Raw genomic sequence first — 16,950 nt, forward strand, 5'->3', positions numbered from 1 at the left:
GCTTCCACAACCTCGATTCATTGCCTTCACAGCACGGAGGGCAAGAAGCAATAGCAAGGAGTTACAGCTCTGTAACCCCAGGAAAGGAAGGAAGTCAGAAGAAACTGGGTTGGAGAGAGGTGTCAGACATTTTTCATTCCCCTTAACTGTAAGAGGCAAGTAGCTTTTAAATGTACTCTCTGCCTTAATGAGGAAAATTTGTACATTATACCCACAGGAGCCTGTGCTGCCCTATAGCTGGTTCCAAAACAAAACCAAAGTTGTCCTGAGTAATATGGAACTGGAAGGACACATGGTGAGGTGGGGCTTTGCGAAACCATAAACTTCTCAGTTATGTAAAGTTAGACATTATGTTCAATGTTTATATATTTGCTTGCTAATTGTTGGCTGTCGGTCCATGTCAAAACATTAAATTAACCCTCCCTTTTCCTAATGGAATAGACAATCCTTTTTTACAGCATGGTAGTATTTAGAAACCACCCTATTCTTTAATGGTGGGAAGCCACTGCAATAGATTTTGGTGGAGATCATGGAAAAAAGTGATTCCCCCTAAAAATTATGTTCACTGAGATACTCTATCAATAGTCTGGAAATTTGTTGAGTTTATCTTATCTCATTACGCAACCCTCTGACGGTCTCTGGGTTTGTTACAGAGCTTTTATCAGGTTCTTATCAGTAATATATACACCATATTTCAAGTGGCACTCCAGATTTAATTCCTTGATAAACTACTGTGTCCAAGACTTAGCTGAATCACTTTTCCTGCTTTTTGTGCTAGGTGGCTTAAAAAAAAAAAAAAAAAATTCCTAACTTCTTGTTTATCTATTAGTGTACTTCCCCCGTCTCTATTTCCCATTATTTTAATACCACATGCCACCTGCACTGTCCCTCTTCTTACTTATCCTATTCTTACTTGTATCCCCACAAATCTCCGAGCTCACACTGTGCTCCAGTACTTCCTTCTCTTTCAGCTAGATCTGTGTTCGTCAGTGTCTCAATTCTCTTGGCAATTTTTCCTTGTATGCAAATTGTATAGGAAAATAGGACTTGCATAGCTTAAAAATCTGACGTAAGCAAAAAGAGCAATGCTGTTAAGTTACTGTGCATAATTACAGAATTGTATGTTTAAATACAGACGTCACTTAAAACCCCTTGCGTTATAAGAAGGGTATGACAATGCAAGTAATTCACATTAAAAGGCATTCTATTCGGTAGATGTGTTTATTGGTGTGTCGGCTGTGCCAGTGTTTTAATTCACATGTAATTCAAGGTAGACCCTGTGTCAGCAACAACTAACAATGATACTCCTTTAACTAAAAATGATAAGCTATTTCTACTTATATGCTCTGTGATTATTTTATAGTCCTCAAATTTTGTAGTCCTTTACAGAAAAAAATAGTAATAAAGCATGGCGATAAACTGCAATTTGCCACAACACGTTTCCTCCAAATCTTAGTATTAAACACAAGACATTTTTTTGCACACTCTACTTTTATAGAACAACCAGGTTTGTAATTGATTTCTTTATTTTATTTGATTTATCAATATACATGGCAGCTTTCTCAAATCTCAAAGTTAAGTTCCAAAAGTATGTAATTTTAAAGATGAAAAATCATTTTCCTTTAGATGTCATATTCCTAGAGAGCTATTAAAGTCTATTTATAAACAAAAATAATTGATAAACTAATACACTTTAGAAATCAGAATATTTTAAATTATTTTAAATGAATACAAGATATGTCTTTTTAATTAACTATCATAGTTAAATTTAATATCACAAAACAAAATGACATGTCCCCACTAATTTCTCCAGTGGGGTAAAGTCATTGGATTTTACACTTAATATAAGTTTTAAATGTGATTATTAAATGATAATATTTTATCAATTATAGGAAATATTCATTTATAGGAATTTCCTTAGGTCCATCAATCTTTTTAGGCCAAGTTTGAGCCCATGTCAACCTTCAAGTTTAGAGTCAATGCACCTAGCCTGCCTAACAAGCATGTCAATTAAAGAATATGGATTTCATTGATAAAAAAAAAAGGGGGGGGGAATAAACAGTAGCTAAATCACTGTTCAACTTACCAAAAAAAAAAAAAAAAAAAAAGCTAATAGCAAATGAGATAGTTTCCAAGAATTACTTTAAAAAGTTTTTTTAAATAAACACAAATGGCCAATGATGTTGGATTTAAAATTTCACAGGATAACCTTACAAAAAAAAAAAAAAAAACCCACATAGAAATAGTAAAGTCATCACCTTATGATAAAAAAACTAAAGTTTAATAGTCATTGAAGGGGTAACAACCACTTGTAGTCTACATTGAAAAGTAATTTTAATCATAGCTACAACAAACTAAAATCAAAGAATTCTATTAAGAAATAACAAAAATGATAAACATTTAATAACATCTAAAATGTAGATACTTAAGATCCTAAACAAAAATATTAAAGGTAAAAGGGCCTTGAGATCTTTCTCCAACAATTCATCTTATAAAATCAATTTCTAAATAGCTCATATCCTTTGCTTTGGTGTTTTGTCTGCTATCAACTAAACGTGAGTACAGTAGAAAATCACTTATGTTCTTTTCAAATGCTTGGCATTATAATGTGATCTCATATCTTTCCTCAAATTAAATTTGGCTCCACATATTCCACATGTATACAGATGAACATCCATGTGCTGTTCCAACTGTTCATTATTTGGGAAAATCTGAAAGCAGACCTGGCATATAGTCTCACCAGCAGATAAATGAGAAATCATATGCCGTACATGGTCATGTTTTCTGAAGTTTCCTTGATCACAAATGGAACAGACATACCTGGCCATGCCTTTGTGCATATCATTGTGCAGTCGTAACTGACGCTCTCTTAAAAACTGCTTTCCACATGTCTGACAGACAAACTGTTTCTCCTTGGTGTGAACAGTGTAGTGTTCTCTCAAGTGGCACCGCTGATAAAATCCTTTTCCACACAGATTACAAAAATGCTTTCGTCTGTGATCTCTCTCGTTTTCTTCCATGATGGCACTCTTAAACACATCTTGGTCTAGGCAGCTAGACATATGTTCAACCACCAGGTTCTCAGTTTCAAAACGCTGGCCACAATTCGGACATCGGAAAGGACAGGCAGAATGTTTAAATAACTGCTTTTTTTGGATACTGTTTATCTGGAAATGATTGTCCCTGAAATCATCCAACATTTCAACAAACATATCTCTTATTTCTGACTGCTCATCAGGATTCTCTTCCATGTCCATTTTCTCCTCGGCATTTCCTAAGCCATTCATTGTCAGATCTTGGGGTTCTCCACATCTCTGCGCATGTTCCTGAAGCTGTCTGCCCTTAACAAGGATCTGTCCGCATTTGCCACACGCACAGATATTTTCAATGTGTTTGGCTAAGTAATGGGATGACAGGTCCTCCTCGGTGATTGTGAGTCCGCACAGCTCACAAGACGCATTTTCGGTATCCTCTTGTACCGGACTGCTGTTGTTAGGGGGCCTCATACTTTCTAAACCTCCTCTTTCTTCAGCACTTATTGACATCCGAGGTTTTAGAGTTTTCCTACCACTTTTTTTAATACCGATCTCTTCTTCAACATAGTATCTATAAAATGGCTCTTCAGGTTCATCTTCTAATTCGTCGTTGTCAGTGGATTCGTTACAGTCTTTATCAGTAACTTTAATGATGTTAAAGTCTTTCAGTTCGTCTGTAGGAATATCTTCTGGCTCCATCTTGATAATGATTCTTTTCCTTTCGGCAGCTCTGCTTTTTTCTTCGCCGGCTAGCTCAGACTCGACGGTGCTACTTTTTCTGCTTCCAGGGGTTGAAGTCGAATCCTCGGCCGCCTGGCTCGGGTCTCCTCTGTATTTGTCCGTCTGCATAGAAAATGTTTTAGAAGAATCCTTTTCACCAAACTCAGCTTTGATATTACTGTCTTTTCCATCTCTAAGATCCACTATTCTGTGGTAGGATCTTGTGTTTTGGTACGAATGTCTGTTAGTACAGGTTAGCACATGCTCATCTAATAACTTCTCACAGCTAAAGCCAAATCCACAGCTGTCACAGGTAAAACTCCGTCCAAAGCGTCGTGACACGCGTTCTTTTGGAGTAGATAATTTGGACACCGAACTTTTTTTACAGACATCAAACAGTGGTTCCGGAAAATTACCTAATTGTAAAGACTCTTCATCGGGCTCTCTGTTATGTGGTGTATTTACGGTTGAACTGGGTTCTGCACACCACCTATTGGCCTCACTGCCATTTCTAGCCACTGTGTCTTCATACATTCTTACCCCAAAGATCATTTTGCTGTTCTGTTTGCTAGAAGCAGAAGATGAACACTTGGAACTGGAACAATCTGCATCCTGTATGTCTTCTAAGCAGTCAGGAACATTGTACAGCTGTAGATAGTTCATTGCCACTTTAAACTGCTCAAAGCTAGAGGGAGCAGTCATGATTTTGCCTAAGTACATAAACTGCAGAATGAGATCAAAACACTCGGCGCTAATTTTCATGTTGCTGAGATTCAGTTGCGCAGTACTGTGCTGATGGTTCATGAAAAACATTCTAAAATAGGAGCTACAGGCAGCCAGAACTGCTTTGTGTGCTTGGAAGTAAATGTCATCGATCGCAATACAACAGTCACAGAGAAAACCCCATTCCCTTTGGTTGTTTAGCTGCTGAAGGACGTAGCTGCTGTGGCTGGGCTTTGCCATCTTCTATTAATTAGAGACCTATGTAAAACAAAAATAGTAAAGTCAGACGAGATACCTTTAGAAAGCACCTGAAGAGTAATTTTGATCACACTTTGTGACTTGTGTGACTTTGCTATTATAACAAAGGTATACGTAGTTTTCCATTCCAGTGTAGTAAAACTCAATAATATATACCTGAATGCTTTTTTAAATTTGAAGATGAAGATAGCCATTTAGTCAAGCTTCCCACTTTGATTTTAAGAAGCACAATGGGGGCACCCGGGTGGCTCAGTCGGATGAGCATCTGACTCTTGATTTTGGCTCAGGTCATCATCTCATGGTTCATGGGATCGAAGCCCTCAGCGCGGAGTCTGCTTGGGCTTTCTCTCTCTCTCTCTCTCTCTCTCTCTCTCTCTCCCTCTCTCTCTCTCTCTCTCTGGCCCTTCCCCACTCACATGCTCGTGCTCTGTCTCTCTCAAAATAAATATTTTGTTAAAAAAGGAAACCCAAGCTAAGGTATCAAAAACAAAAACCATCACTTTGGTTTCCTCAAACTATGTTGGGAGTAACATTTACTAGATTTGAAAGGAAAAAGTTTAAAAGTACCTGACGGATACAAACAATGAAAGTAAATAAAATAACAACTTAAACTGAAAGTTCATAAACTAAACTACAGAGTATTAAAAACTTAGGTAATGGGTATTAAGGAATCACTGCTTATATTTAAGTGTGTTGAATGTATTTTGGTTAAAAGAGTCCCTATCTTTTAGATAAACATGCTAACATATTTATAGATGACGTGATGTACCCTAAACTATGCGTGAAAAAAATCCAGTGAGGTGGGTGTGGGGGCTATAGGTGATACAAAATTGGCCATTTATTGGCCATTTATTTTTGTAGGTTAAAAAAAAATTTTTTTTTAATATTTATTTATTATTGAGAGACAGAGAGAGACAGAGCATGAGTGGGAGAGGGGCAGGGAGAAGAGGAGACACAGAATCTGAGGCAGGCTCCAGGCTCTGAGCTGTCAGCACAGAGCTTGATGCGGGGCTTGAACTCATGGACAGCGAGATCATGACCTGAGCCGAAGTTGGATGCTCAACTGACTGAGCCACCCAGGCGCCCCCCCCCCCACTATAAATATTATTAATGTAGTGAGTTGACCTTGGGTAAAGGAGACAAAACATTAAAAGCACTAGAAGCCCTATCCATTATATTATAAAACTAAAATAAGATCCAATTTTAGCCTCAATTTTTTTTTAATGGGGGCGGGGAGTTGGGTGGGGGGAGAGTGCACACAAGCAGGGGAGCGGGGCAGAGGGAGAGAAAGAGAAACTTAAGAAGGCTCCAAGCTCAGTGCAGAGCCTGACAGGAGGGCTCAATCTCATGACCGTGAGATCATGACCTGGGCCGAAATCAAGAGTTGGACGCTCAATCCATAGCCTCAATTTTTAATCTGTATACGTAAACGTCACTATCTTCTACTTAAAAACAAGTTCCTATACAACCTGAGCATAAAATGAACATTTAACAAGCTGTTCAGAGACATTAAATGTTCACTCTCCAGTCCCCAAACCCTTCAATCCTTGCAATGGTAATTAAGAGGTATCTACAGTTTATTTCCACTTGCTTTTTATCTGTTCTTCATAGATCATATCTGGATCACATACCCTTTTTCCCCACTACCTAAAGACCCATCCCTCCTCCTTCTTCCTGTTCTTCCTGCCTAATGACACAGAGTTGCTTAGTCAGGGATATGCATCTAGTGAGTCTAGTAAAAAGACGGTGGCTTATCATGAGGACTAGCGCCTTCTTAAAATTGCAACCATTGTACCTTTTTGTAAGCCAAATCAAGCATGTCAATAGGCACAATATTTCAACCTTCTATAAGTCAGGTATCTATAACCAATGAGGAAGCATGCTTAGTATGTACCTAAATACAAAAAGCAATATATGCACAAAGATATCCATCAACATGTTATTTATAATTTGAAATGTCTGGTAATAAGGGAGTTGCAAGTGAACCCAGGTAAATCTACTACCTAAAATTAAAATTCACTGTCGTGTGGCCTTTAAAAATTAAATTAATGAACAAAGACTGTAGAAGAAAATGAGTAAGTTTCCAGGATGGAAAGTCAAGTAAATAAACAAAGGATATGAAATTATGTAACAATAACAATTATATAAAACAAATCCAAACAACAATCTCTTATTCAAAGGGTGAGAAACACACACACACACACACACACACACACACACACACACACACACACACACGTTGACCCCAAGCCCATTTTTTATAGGATGAGGTTTTTTTTGTAAAGAAGCTTTAACTTTATTGAACTCACAGCTTCTTAGACTTATTTATTTATTTTTATTTTTTAATTTAAAGTCAAGCTAGTTAACATATAGCATAGTACTGGTTTCAGGAGTAGAATTTAGTGATTCATTATTTACACTTAACACCCAGTGCTCATCCCAACAAGTGCCCTCCTTAATGCTCATCGCCCATTTAGCCCATCCCCCTACCCACCACGCCTCCACCAACCTTCAGTTTGTTCTCTATTTTTTTATTTAAATCCAAGTTAGTTACATATAGTGTAACAATGATTTCAGGAAGAGAATTTAGTGATTCATCACCTACATACAACACCAATGCTCATCCCAACAAGTGCCCTCCTCAATGCCCATCACCCATATTCCACACCCCCATCAACCCTCAGTTTGTTCTGTGTATTTAAGGGTCTTTTATGGCTTGTCTCCCTCTATGTATTTATCTTATTTTTGCTTCCCTGTGTTCCCCATGTTCATCTATTGTGTTTCTTAAATTCCACATATGAATGAAATCATATAATTGTCTTCTCTAACTTATTCCACTTAGCATAATACAGTCTAATTCCATCCGCATTGTTGCAAATGACAAGATTTCATTCTTTTTGATTGCCAAGTTATATTCCATTGTGTGTGTGTGTGTATACACACCCTATATATATACATTTATTATATATTTATTATATATATATGCCACATCTTCTTTATCCATTCATCAGTCCATGGACATTTGGGCTCTTTCCATACTTTGGCTATTGTCAATAGTGCTGCTCTAAACATTGGGGTGCATGTGCCCCTTCGAATCAGCACTCCTGTATCCTTTGGATAAATACCTAGTGGTGCAATTGCTGGGTCATAGGGTAGTTCTATTTTGAATTTTTTTGAGGAAAGTCCATACTGTTTTCCAGAGTGGCAGCACCATAGGATGAGATTTCTTGGTCTATAGTCATTTTGTAGGATTCATAGAGAACTTTAATGAATAATAAAGAGAAAGGGGCAGAAGGATAGATGTTATCTCAAAACAAATCTCCTAATAAGAGTTGTTAAAAAATGAAACAAACTCTTCCGGATGATAACGAATGCCCTGCACGGAAGAGGGATGAAATGTCGATGAGGACGGGACGGGACGGTACAAGGAAAAGAACACAGGCTCTGCGTCAGAGAGAGCTGAGTTCCAATCTAGCTTCGCCACCTTTGGTAACTTATTTACCCTCACTGGCCCCAAATTTCCTGAACTTTCAAAGTGGGGATAATACGTCAAATAACATATCACATACAAGGATTCATAGAAACAATGTGTAAAGTTCTTGACGGGTGATAACTAACGGAAGTAACACGGCAGTGGTGGTGGTGGTCATGCATATTCTAAGCAGCAGGAGCTAAGTTTGACTAGTCAGCTAACCTTAAGGTTTCCTTCCAAACAGTAGTCTAGTAGGAGGAACACCAGCAGTTAATCTGTGAAGACGTGCAGGTTTTTCATATCCTGTGCTTAATATAATGACATAAAGACATTAGGGGCGCCTGGGTGGCTTGGTCGGTTAAGCGTCCGACTTCGGCTCAGGTCATGATCCCACGGTCCGTGAGTTCGAGCCCTGCGTCGGGCTCTGTGCTGACAGCTCAGAGCCTGGAGCCTGTTTCAGATTCTGTGTCTCCCTCTCTCTCTGCCCCTCCCCTGTTCATGCTCTGTCTCTCTCTGTCTCAAAAATAAATAAACGTTAAAAAAATAAATAAATAAAAAATAAAAAGGTTTCCTTCCAAACAGTAGTCTAGTAGGAGGAACGCCAGCAGTTAATCTGCGAAGATGTGCAGGTTTTTCATATCCTGTGCTTAATATAATGACATAAAGACATTAGGGGCACCTGGGTGGCTCTGTCGGTTAAGCGTCTGACTCTTGATTTTGGCCCAGGTCAGGATCTGATGGTTCGTGGGGTTGAGCACGGCGTTGGGCTCTGCCCTGAAAGCGAGGAGCCTACTTAGGATTCTCTCTCTGCACCCCCTGCCCCCCCGCCGCCCCTTCCCTGCTTGTCCTCTCTTTTTCTCTAAATAAATAAATAAACTTAAAAAAAAAAAAAAAAGAGCTGAAAAGTTCCAAGACCTCTTCTAATCTAAATGGAAAGCAGGGTTTTTTTTTAATTTTTTTTTAAATGTTTATTTATTTTTGAGAGAGAGAGACAGACCATGAGCAGGTGAGGGTCAGAGAGAGAGACATGGAATCCGAAGCAGGCTCCAGGCTCTGAGCTGGCAGCACAGAGCCCGACGTGGGGCTCGAACCCAAGAACAGTGAGATCATGACCTGAGCCAAAGTCGGACGCTCAACCGACTGAGCCACCCAGGAGCCCCTAAATGGAAAGCGGTTTTACGGCCAGCAACCAAAACTGTTGCAAGTACATCCAAGACCAATATGATAGGCACCTCTCTAGAGAAAATCAGATTCAGTGAAGTTAGTAAAAATGCATCCGTGTTAATATAAACACTACACTAGAACAAGAGCACCAACAGCATTTGAATGCACATTTGTCAATGCAACGAATATTCCTTGAGTGCTCTGGGGCACCCGGCACTATATAAAGTACTGAGAATCGGCAATAGCACAGGTATTCTGCAATCTCAGGGATACATTGTTGAGAATTTTGGCTTTTTCTACACTAGTGACTTCAACACGTATTCAGTAAAGTACCTTCTCTATGGAAGAGAGCATCATGCTCTTGTGGAGAGAACACAGGACTCTGGGTCAGAAAGGCAAGGGTATGAACCCCACTGTCTTCACAGGTCTCTGCATTCCTACCTTCCCCTCAGAGAGCTCAAGGCCAAACAAAATTCATGCTAAGACTACAGTTTCTAGGCTGACCTAGAATTGTAGTTTCATCAATATTATTATGCAAATATCCACATTCTGAGTAAAACTAACTTTAAAAAGTAGAGTAACTTTGAAAAAAATTTTTAAGTTTATTTATTTTGAGAGAGACAGAGACAGAGACAGCATGAGTGGGGGGAGGGGTAGAGAGAGAGGGAGAGAGAGAGAGAGAATCCCGAGCAGGCTCTGCCCTGTCAGCACAGAGCCTGATGGAGGGCTCGAACCCACGAACCATGAGATCATGACCTGAGCCGAAACGAAGAGTCGGATGCTTAACCAACTGAGCCACCCAGGCACCCCAAAAGTAGAGTAACTTTTTTTTTAAATTTTTTTTTACATTTATTTATTTTTGAGAAAGAGTGAGACAAAGCGTGAGTGGGGGAGGGGCAGAGACAGAAGGAGACCCAGAATCTGAAGCAGGCTCCAGGCTCTGAGCAGTCAGCACAGAGCCCAACGGGGGGCTCGAACCCATGAACTGTGAGATCATGACCTGAGCCAAAGTCGAACGCTCAACCAACTGAGCTACCCAGGCGCCCCAGTAGAGTAACTTTTTTTTTTTTTTCAACGTTTTTATTTATTTTTGGGACAGAGAGAGACAGAGCATGAACGGGGGAGGGGCAGAGAGAGAGGGAGACACAGAATCGGAAACAGGCTCCAGGCTCCGAGCCATCAGCCCAGAGCCTGACGCGGGACTCGAACTCACGGACCTCGAGATCGTAACCTGGCTGAAGTCGGACGCTTAACCGACTGCGCCACCCAGACGCCCCTAGAGTAACTTTTAATAACAATCCTTCACATATTAGTACCAATAATTTTGTTCTTATTACACCTCACTTATTACACAGAAAAACTTTGAGAAGGCTTAATAACACCAACAAAACAACCCCAAAAAACAAAAAAAGAAGCGAGGTGGGGCATGGAATCTGGAGTGAAGGATCTAAATTCTTGTGAGACTTTTAGCTTGTTATCTATCTCGAGAATACTTTTTTGCATTAAAAATTTAAAAACTCATTGACTTATTCTTTTAATCTTTTCTTATGTTTATTCATTTTTGAGAGAGAGGGAGAGAGAGCGAGGGAGGGACAAAGAGAGAGGGAGACAGAGGACCTGAAGCAGGCTCCATGCTGACAGCAGAGAGCCTCATGTGGGGCTTGAACTCACAAACTGCAAATCATGACCTGAGCCAAAGCTGGATGCTTAACCGACTGAGCAACCCACGTGCCCTGATTTTTTTTTTTTTTTTTTTTTTAGAGAGAGAGAGAAAGTGAGCAGGGGAGAGGGGCAGAGAGAGAGAGAGAGAGAGAGAGAGAGAGAGAGAGAGAGAGAATCTCAAGCAGGCTCCATGCTCAGCATGGAGCCCAACACGAGACTCAATCCCATGACCCTGGGATCATGACCTGAGCTAAAATCAAGAGTCAGACCCTCAATTGAATGAGCCACCCAGGCGCCCCCTTTTTGAAAATATTTTTTTACATTCATTTACAGTAAATTTAATTAATTAAAAACAATTTTATTCAAATTCCAAAATAAGTTTTCTCCTTTCAGTTTTTTTGATATTAATAATGCTACTAAAACTTAGTTAACTTTTTATTATAGTAAAGCTTGCAAACGTTTTAAATAAAAAGATTGCTTATATCTTAGCTGTTCTTATTTTTATTTTATTTTTGTAAGTTTTAATTTTAATTCCAGTATAGTTAGCCTACAGTGTAATATTAGTTTCAGGTGTACAATGTAGTGACTCAATATTCCATACATCACCCAGTGCTCATCACAAGTGCACTCCTTAATCCCCATCACCTATCACTCATCCCCCCCATCCACCTCCCTTCTGGTAACGTTTGTTCTCTATAATTGACAGTCTGTTTCTTGGTTTGTGTGTGTCTTTCCCCCCCTGCCCTTTTCCCACTTGTTTTGTTTCTTAAATGCCACATATAAATAAAATCATATGGTATTTGTCTTTCTCTGACTTATTTTGCTTAGCATTATACTCTCTAGCTCCATCCACGTCATTGCAAATGGCAAGATTTCATTCTTTATGGCTGAATACTATTCCTTTGTGTATATATACCACATTGCCTTCATCCTTTCATCAATCAATGGATACTTGGGCTGCCCCCATATCTTGGCTGTTGTCAATAATGCTGCTATAAACTTGGGGGTTCATGAATCATTTTGAATTAGTGTTTGTATTTTGTGTGTGCAAATATCCAGTGATGTGATTATTGGATTATAGGGTAGTTCAGTTTTTAACATTTTGAGGAACCTCCATCTGTTTTCCACAGTGGCTGCACCAATTTGCATTCCCATCAACAGTGCAAGAGCGTTTAGCTCTTCTTGTCTTTATAACTGAATCTGTGATTGCTTATATTATATACTAGCTATATCACTAGTGAAACAAATTTATTACAGCTAGAAGTCAAGGGCTGGGACTGAGAGCACAACTTCAAGTGTGATCCAAAGTCAAGAGTTCTAAGGCCAGATGGATATCTGTTGCATGCAGTTCTCCAGGAAAAGAAAGAAGTGAGGTGATGCGACACATTTTACGCCGGATTTTAAAATTTTTAGTTTGAAAGTTTCATCTCAAATTCAAAAACAGCCGCCAAGCACAGTAAGCATATGAATTTAGATATTCACAGATTTTTAGAGTTTAGAGACTTCTAATCTGATCCAACATTCTTATTTCATAGAACAGCAGAGATCTCTGACTGTTAAACAGTGTATCAAGGGGACAATTAACTGTGGTAAAGTAGGTACTAGGATTAGGATTACAGAACAAGGACATACAACCACTCAAAGGGGTACAAACCCCTTGTAAAGGGCACTAAGTGCCCTTCTGCAAAGAACACTCAGCAAGGACTGGGCATGAGTCCCTCATACAGGATTTACTGGCCAGGCACTCTTGCACAAGTGACTACCCACATCTGAACTCCATCTGTAATGCTGTTTTATCTGTATACGTGCATCTGGTCTTACCCAGTAGACGTGTCCCCTAAATTATACTGTGCAAGCTATTTCAGTAAATTTCTCACTGACATAGGAAGGTATCAGAAATACTTTTCCTTCATCACTAAATCTCTTAAACTGGGAAAAAAGTTTTGCCGAAAGTTTCTTTTGCTTCCGCCTTAGTCATGTGATAACTGAAGAACCTATAAATAAGCATATAAACTGAATGAAGGGGCACCTGGGTGGCTCAGTCAGTTAAGGGTCCAACTCTTGGTTTCGGCTCAGGTCACGATCTCAATCTTGTGAGACTGAGTCCCACGTTGAGCTCCGCACTGGGCATGGAGACTGCGTAAGATTCTCTCTCTCCCTCTGCCTCTCCCTCACTCTTGCTTGCTCCTGCTCTCTCTCCGCCTCCCCCAAAATTAACTAATCCAAAAAATAAAGTGATTGAAAAAGTCACTTACAGTAATTTTGGAGTGACTCCTTCTGTAAAGCAAATCATCTTTTTGTAATGTGTGCCATAGGCCACGGAGGCCTCCCCAGGGACAGCGTGCATTGCCTCAGTGAGAATCTGCAGCAGAGTCTAGCATCAGACTCTCGATTCAGTGCCCCCATCTCTCAACTACTAACAATTACCTCTGGATCTCAAAGGTCATTTAGGTATATACATTCATTTCCTCATACCTATTTCCGTGTCTTCTATGATTGGATATATGTATAGGGATTTACTTTGAGGGTTATAGACTATCCTTTTAAAAATCCTGAAATGAAATGAAAGGGCTCTATCATGTTAATAAAGCCGAGTATCAAGAGTGTATTGAACATCTACGACATTCCTAACATTGCATAAAGCATCGAAGTAGAGGGTGGAAAAGGAGGGTCAACATAGAACTAATTACAAATGAGGGGTTAAATTTTAAACCAAGAAACAATTTGAGAATAATTACTAAATCAAACTGAATAAAGTTCAGCAAGAGTTGGAGGGGGGAATAAAAGCATGATTGTACTACAACAGCGGGCGTTAGGAAAGGTGGAAGCTTTGAGTGAGGACCTGATGAGTGAGTAGAACAGAGAAAAATAGAGAATAAGATGAGAGGCATTGCAGGCATCTGCACAAGGGTGGATGTAAATAATTGGAGAGGAATACAGAGCAGCACACACGAAAGCATGAAGATGTAATGGGACGGAAGACAGGTACACTTCACCAAACTGGTAAATGGAGGTTTTGAAGGTAGAGTGAATGACAAGTGTAACACAACAACGATAGGAATAGCCAACACTTGCTAAGCGCTCCTATCGATGGTCAGGCTCTAGTCTAAGAGTGTGTGTGTGTGTGTGTGTGTGTGTGTGTGTGTGTGCGCGCGCGCGCGCAATGTTATATAACTTCTGTAAGGCCACAGAGGACCTCGTGAGATGAGAACACAGGCAATGTGACTCTTGAGCCTGAGATCGTGGCCTCGATGATTTTGCCACCTGTAAAAAATAAGGTCACCCTGGTGAAATCCTTTCTTGGAATACCATTTTCCAGGGTATAGAGTCCAATCTCTAAATTTAAACTTAATGAAGTTCTTTAGGTTTTCTTGAAATTTCCAGGCAGAACCAGTTTTGTAGATGCTCACAAAGGTAAAAAGTTTCACTTCAAGGCACTTACATGACAGACACGATCAAGTTTAGACAATTTTATTCACTTTTTAGAACAGGCATTCTGGCTGGCTATTAGACTGTAAATTCAGTACTTAGCACAGGAAGTTCTGAAATTATAATTGGGTTATGTTCCAAAACTTTATTTTTAAGTTAGTTCTTTGGAACTTGAAACACATATTCCCATAGAAACAATGCTATAAATGGTGAGTCAGTTCTATGCTCACACCCTAAAGTCTTTTAAAACCCTAATGGCGCTTTATATTAGTCCCAACAGTGCCAGAGCATGACTTTTATCATTTACACTAACAGAGGTATCATACAGCAATGCCCACTACACTGAATCCGAAAGGCTAAGGATGAGACTTCAAGGCTCTCATGCTCCCTGTGCCCAGCACACACGTTCCCCACATAGTTGGTACTTAATGCATGCTTGGTAAATGAAAGTATTAAATAAGAGCCCAGGAAGGAGGCACCAATAGGTTTGGATATCAACTCTGCCACTTATTTAGCTATGAGGAAACATCTTTACCTCTCTAAACCTACTTTTCTCATCTATAGAATAGGGATACTCATACTCCTTACGGGATTCTCATACAAATTTAAAGACCAGGGGCGCCTGCGTGGCTTCAGTCGATCAAGCGAAGTGACCGACTTCGGCTCATGTCATGATCTGATGGTCCGTGAGTTCGAGCCCCACACTGGGCTCTGTGCTGACAGCTCGGGGGCTGGGGCCTGCTTCAGATTCTGTGTCTCCCTCTCTCTCCCTGCCCTTCCCCCACTCATGCTCTGCCTCTCTCAAAAATAAATAAACTTAACAAAAAATTTGTTTTAAATAAATCAGAGATGACAATTTCTTCTTGTCTTTTCAGTCAAGCACAATACAATTTTTCTTAAATATTAATGTCATCATTGTGAACATACTTCATAGAATTTTACAAAGCAATCAAGTTCAACCTGATGCTTTACACATGAGAAAGCAAAGTGAGGCCCTAAGAGGTTAAGAGACATACTCAAGATCACCTCCAGTTGTAGTGGCTGACAGCAAAGGTCCCCATCTCCTCAATCCTGGTCCAGGGCTCTTCCTCCTGTTCTGCAACCCCGAGTGCAACACCAACTACCTCTCTGCCCTATGCTCTGCATCAGTTGTGTTTTGCTAAAACACAGCTGTTCAAACTGGCAAGGGTTGTTTGCACCTACACAAAATGGCCTCAAACTGTTGTGCTTTTGGAGGTTGTGGTTTGCTGGCTGGTTAGTATTCTGTCTTGCTTGTCAAGCCAACAGCTATCACTTCTAAAACGGGTGCTGATCTCCTGCTGCCCACCATTGCAACCCGCTAGGGGTTAAGAAATTAGACAAAAACTCATTGAAACTAAATCTACATAATTTAATTTTCTGAGAGGACCTAAGGGAAATGTTCTGTAAGATAAGGGTTTAGTTCCTGCACTTTGTTTCATCTATTATATTTTTTAATGTTTTTATTTATTTTTGAGAGAAATAGAGTGCAAGTGGGTGAGGGGCAGAGAGAGGGAGACACAGAATCCGAAGCAGGCTCCAGGCTCTGAGCTGTCAGCACAGAGCCCAACGTGGGGTTTGAACTCATGAACCGTGAGATCATGACCTGATGTTTCATCTATTTTGATCGCTCATAGGCAACAAATTGCCATTACTCTTGTTTCTGGCCAGGGCACTGGATAGTGAGGTAGCCAACCAACTAACTTCTGAGTAAGTGAGTTGTTCCTAGGTCTAGGAAATAAATTTGTCCACACAGAAAGCAAAGGGAACATAGTGGCTTCTGGAATACTTCTCTCTCCCTCCAGAAGTAGAAGAGGAAAAGTATTTACTCCAGGCCATCTCTACATTTTGATCTGTTCATCTTAAAGAGGCAACATGGCATCTTCCGACCACTAGAGGGCACTGTGTGAACAGCAGGCTTCTCAGCAAAAGGCAGCTTTTACCAGGAAGTCACTTTTTTTGCACGTGGCATTGGTATTCTTGGTAATTTGGGGGTTCATTTTTTAGAACTTATATCTGTACCTCTGTGACTTTGGGGACCCACCTAAATCTGCCCCTCCCCCTTGTATCCTCTGTCTCAGCAGGCACTGCCATGCACCAATCACCCAGGCTACTTGCCAGTTACCTGGGACTTCTCCCACCCTTAACAGTCAACTGTCGAGTCTCACCAATTTTCTGTTTCTCAAATCTACTCCTCTATTCCATCCCTACCTTCCCTGCCCTCCTGAGGTCTCTATCATCACTCCTGAGTTATTACAACAAACGATTCACAAAGAACACAAATCGTACCATCTATGCCTCCCTTCACATATCCTCAGGCTAAAAATAAAAACTCCTTAGCAAAGCATACTGAGCCGTCCATGCCCACCCATCTAGTCTTATGTTTGGCTACTTCTTGCTTCAAACTCCATTCTCAAGCAGCGCAACACTGCTTGTCCCCCCACTCCTCTTGAATGTATTTCTTACCTC

General features: G+C 40.1%; 1 protein-coding gene across 2 annotated transcripts in view; it reads right to left on the minus strand.

The window, feature by feature from the left end:
- Positions 1-16,950, minus strand: part of ZBTB1 (zinc finger and BTB domain containing 1) — a 29,542-nt gene that overhangs the window by 6,203 nt on the left and 6,389 nt on the right. Inside the window, exon 2 of one of the 2 annotated variants that reach the window (XM_047079528.1) lies at positions 2,821-4,736. In XM_047079528.1, coding sequence (XP_046935484.1) covers positions 2,821-4,718 — 1,898 coding nt within the window. In that variant the 5' untranslated portion in view covers positions 4,719-4,736. Of the gene's footprint in view, positions 1-1,508; positions 4,737-16,950 lie in introns of those variants that run through there. The other variant, XM_047079526.1, reaches the window with a different exon arrangement.

This window comes from Lynx rufus, unplaced genomic scaffold (assembly GCF_022079265.1).
Source record: "Lynx rufus isolate CCGP_SWC_20201006 ecotype Redwood Valley unplaced genomic scaffold, mLynRuf1.p SCAF_17, whole genome shotgun sequence".
NCBI lineage: Eukaryota > Metazoa > Chordata > Mammalia > Carnivora > Felidae > Lynx > Lynx rufus.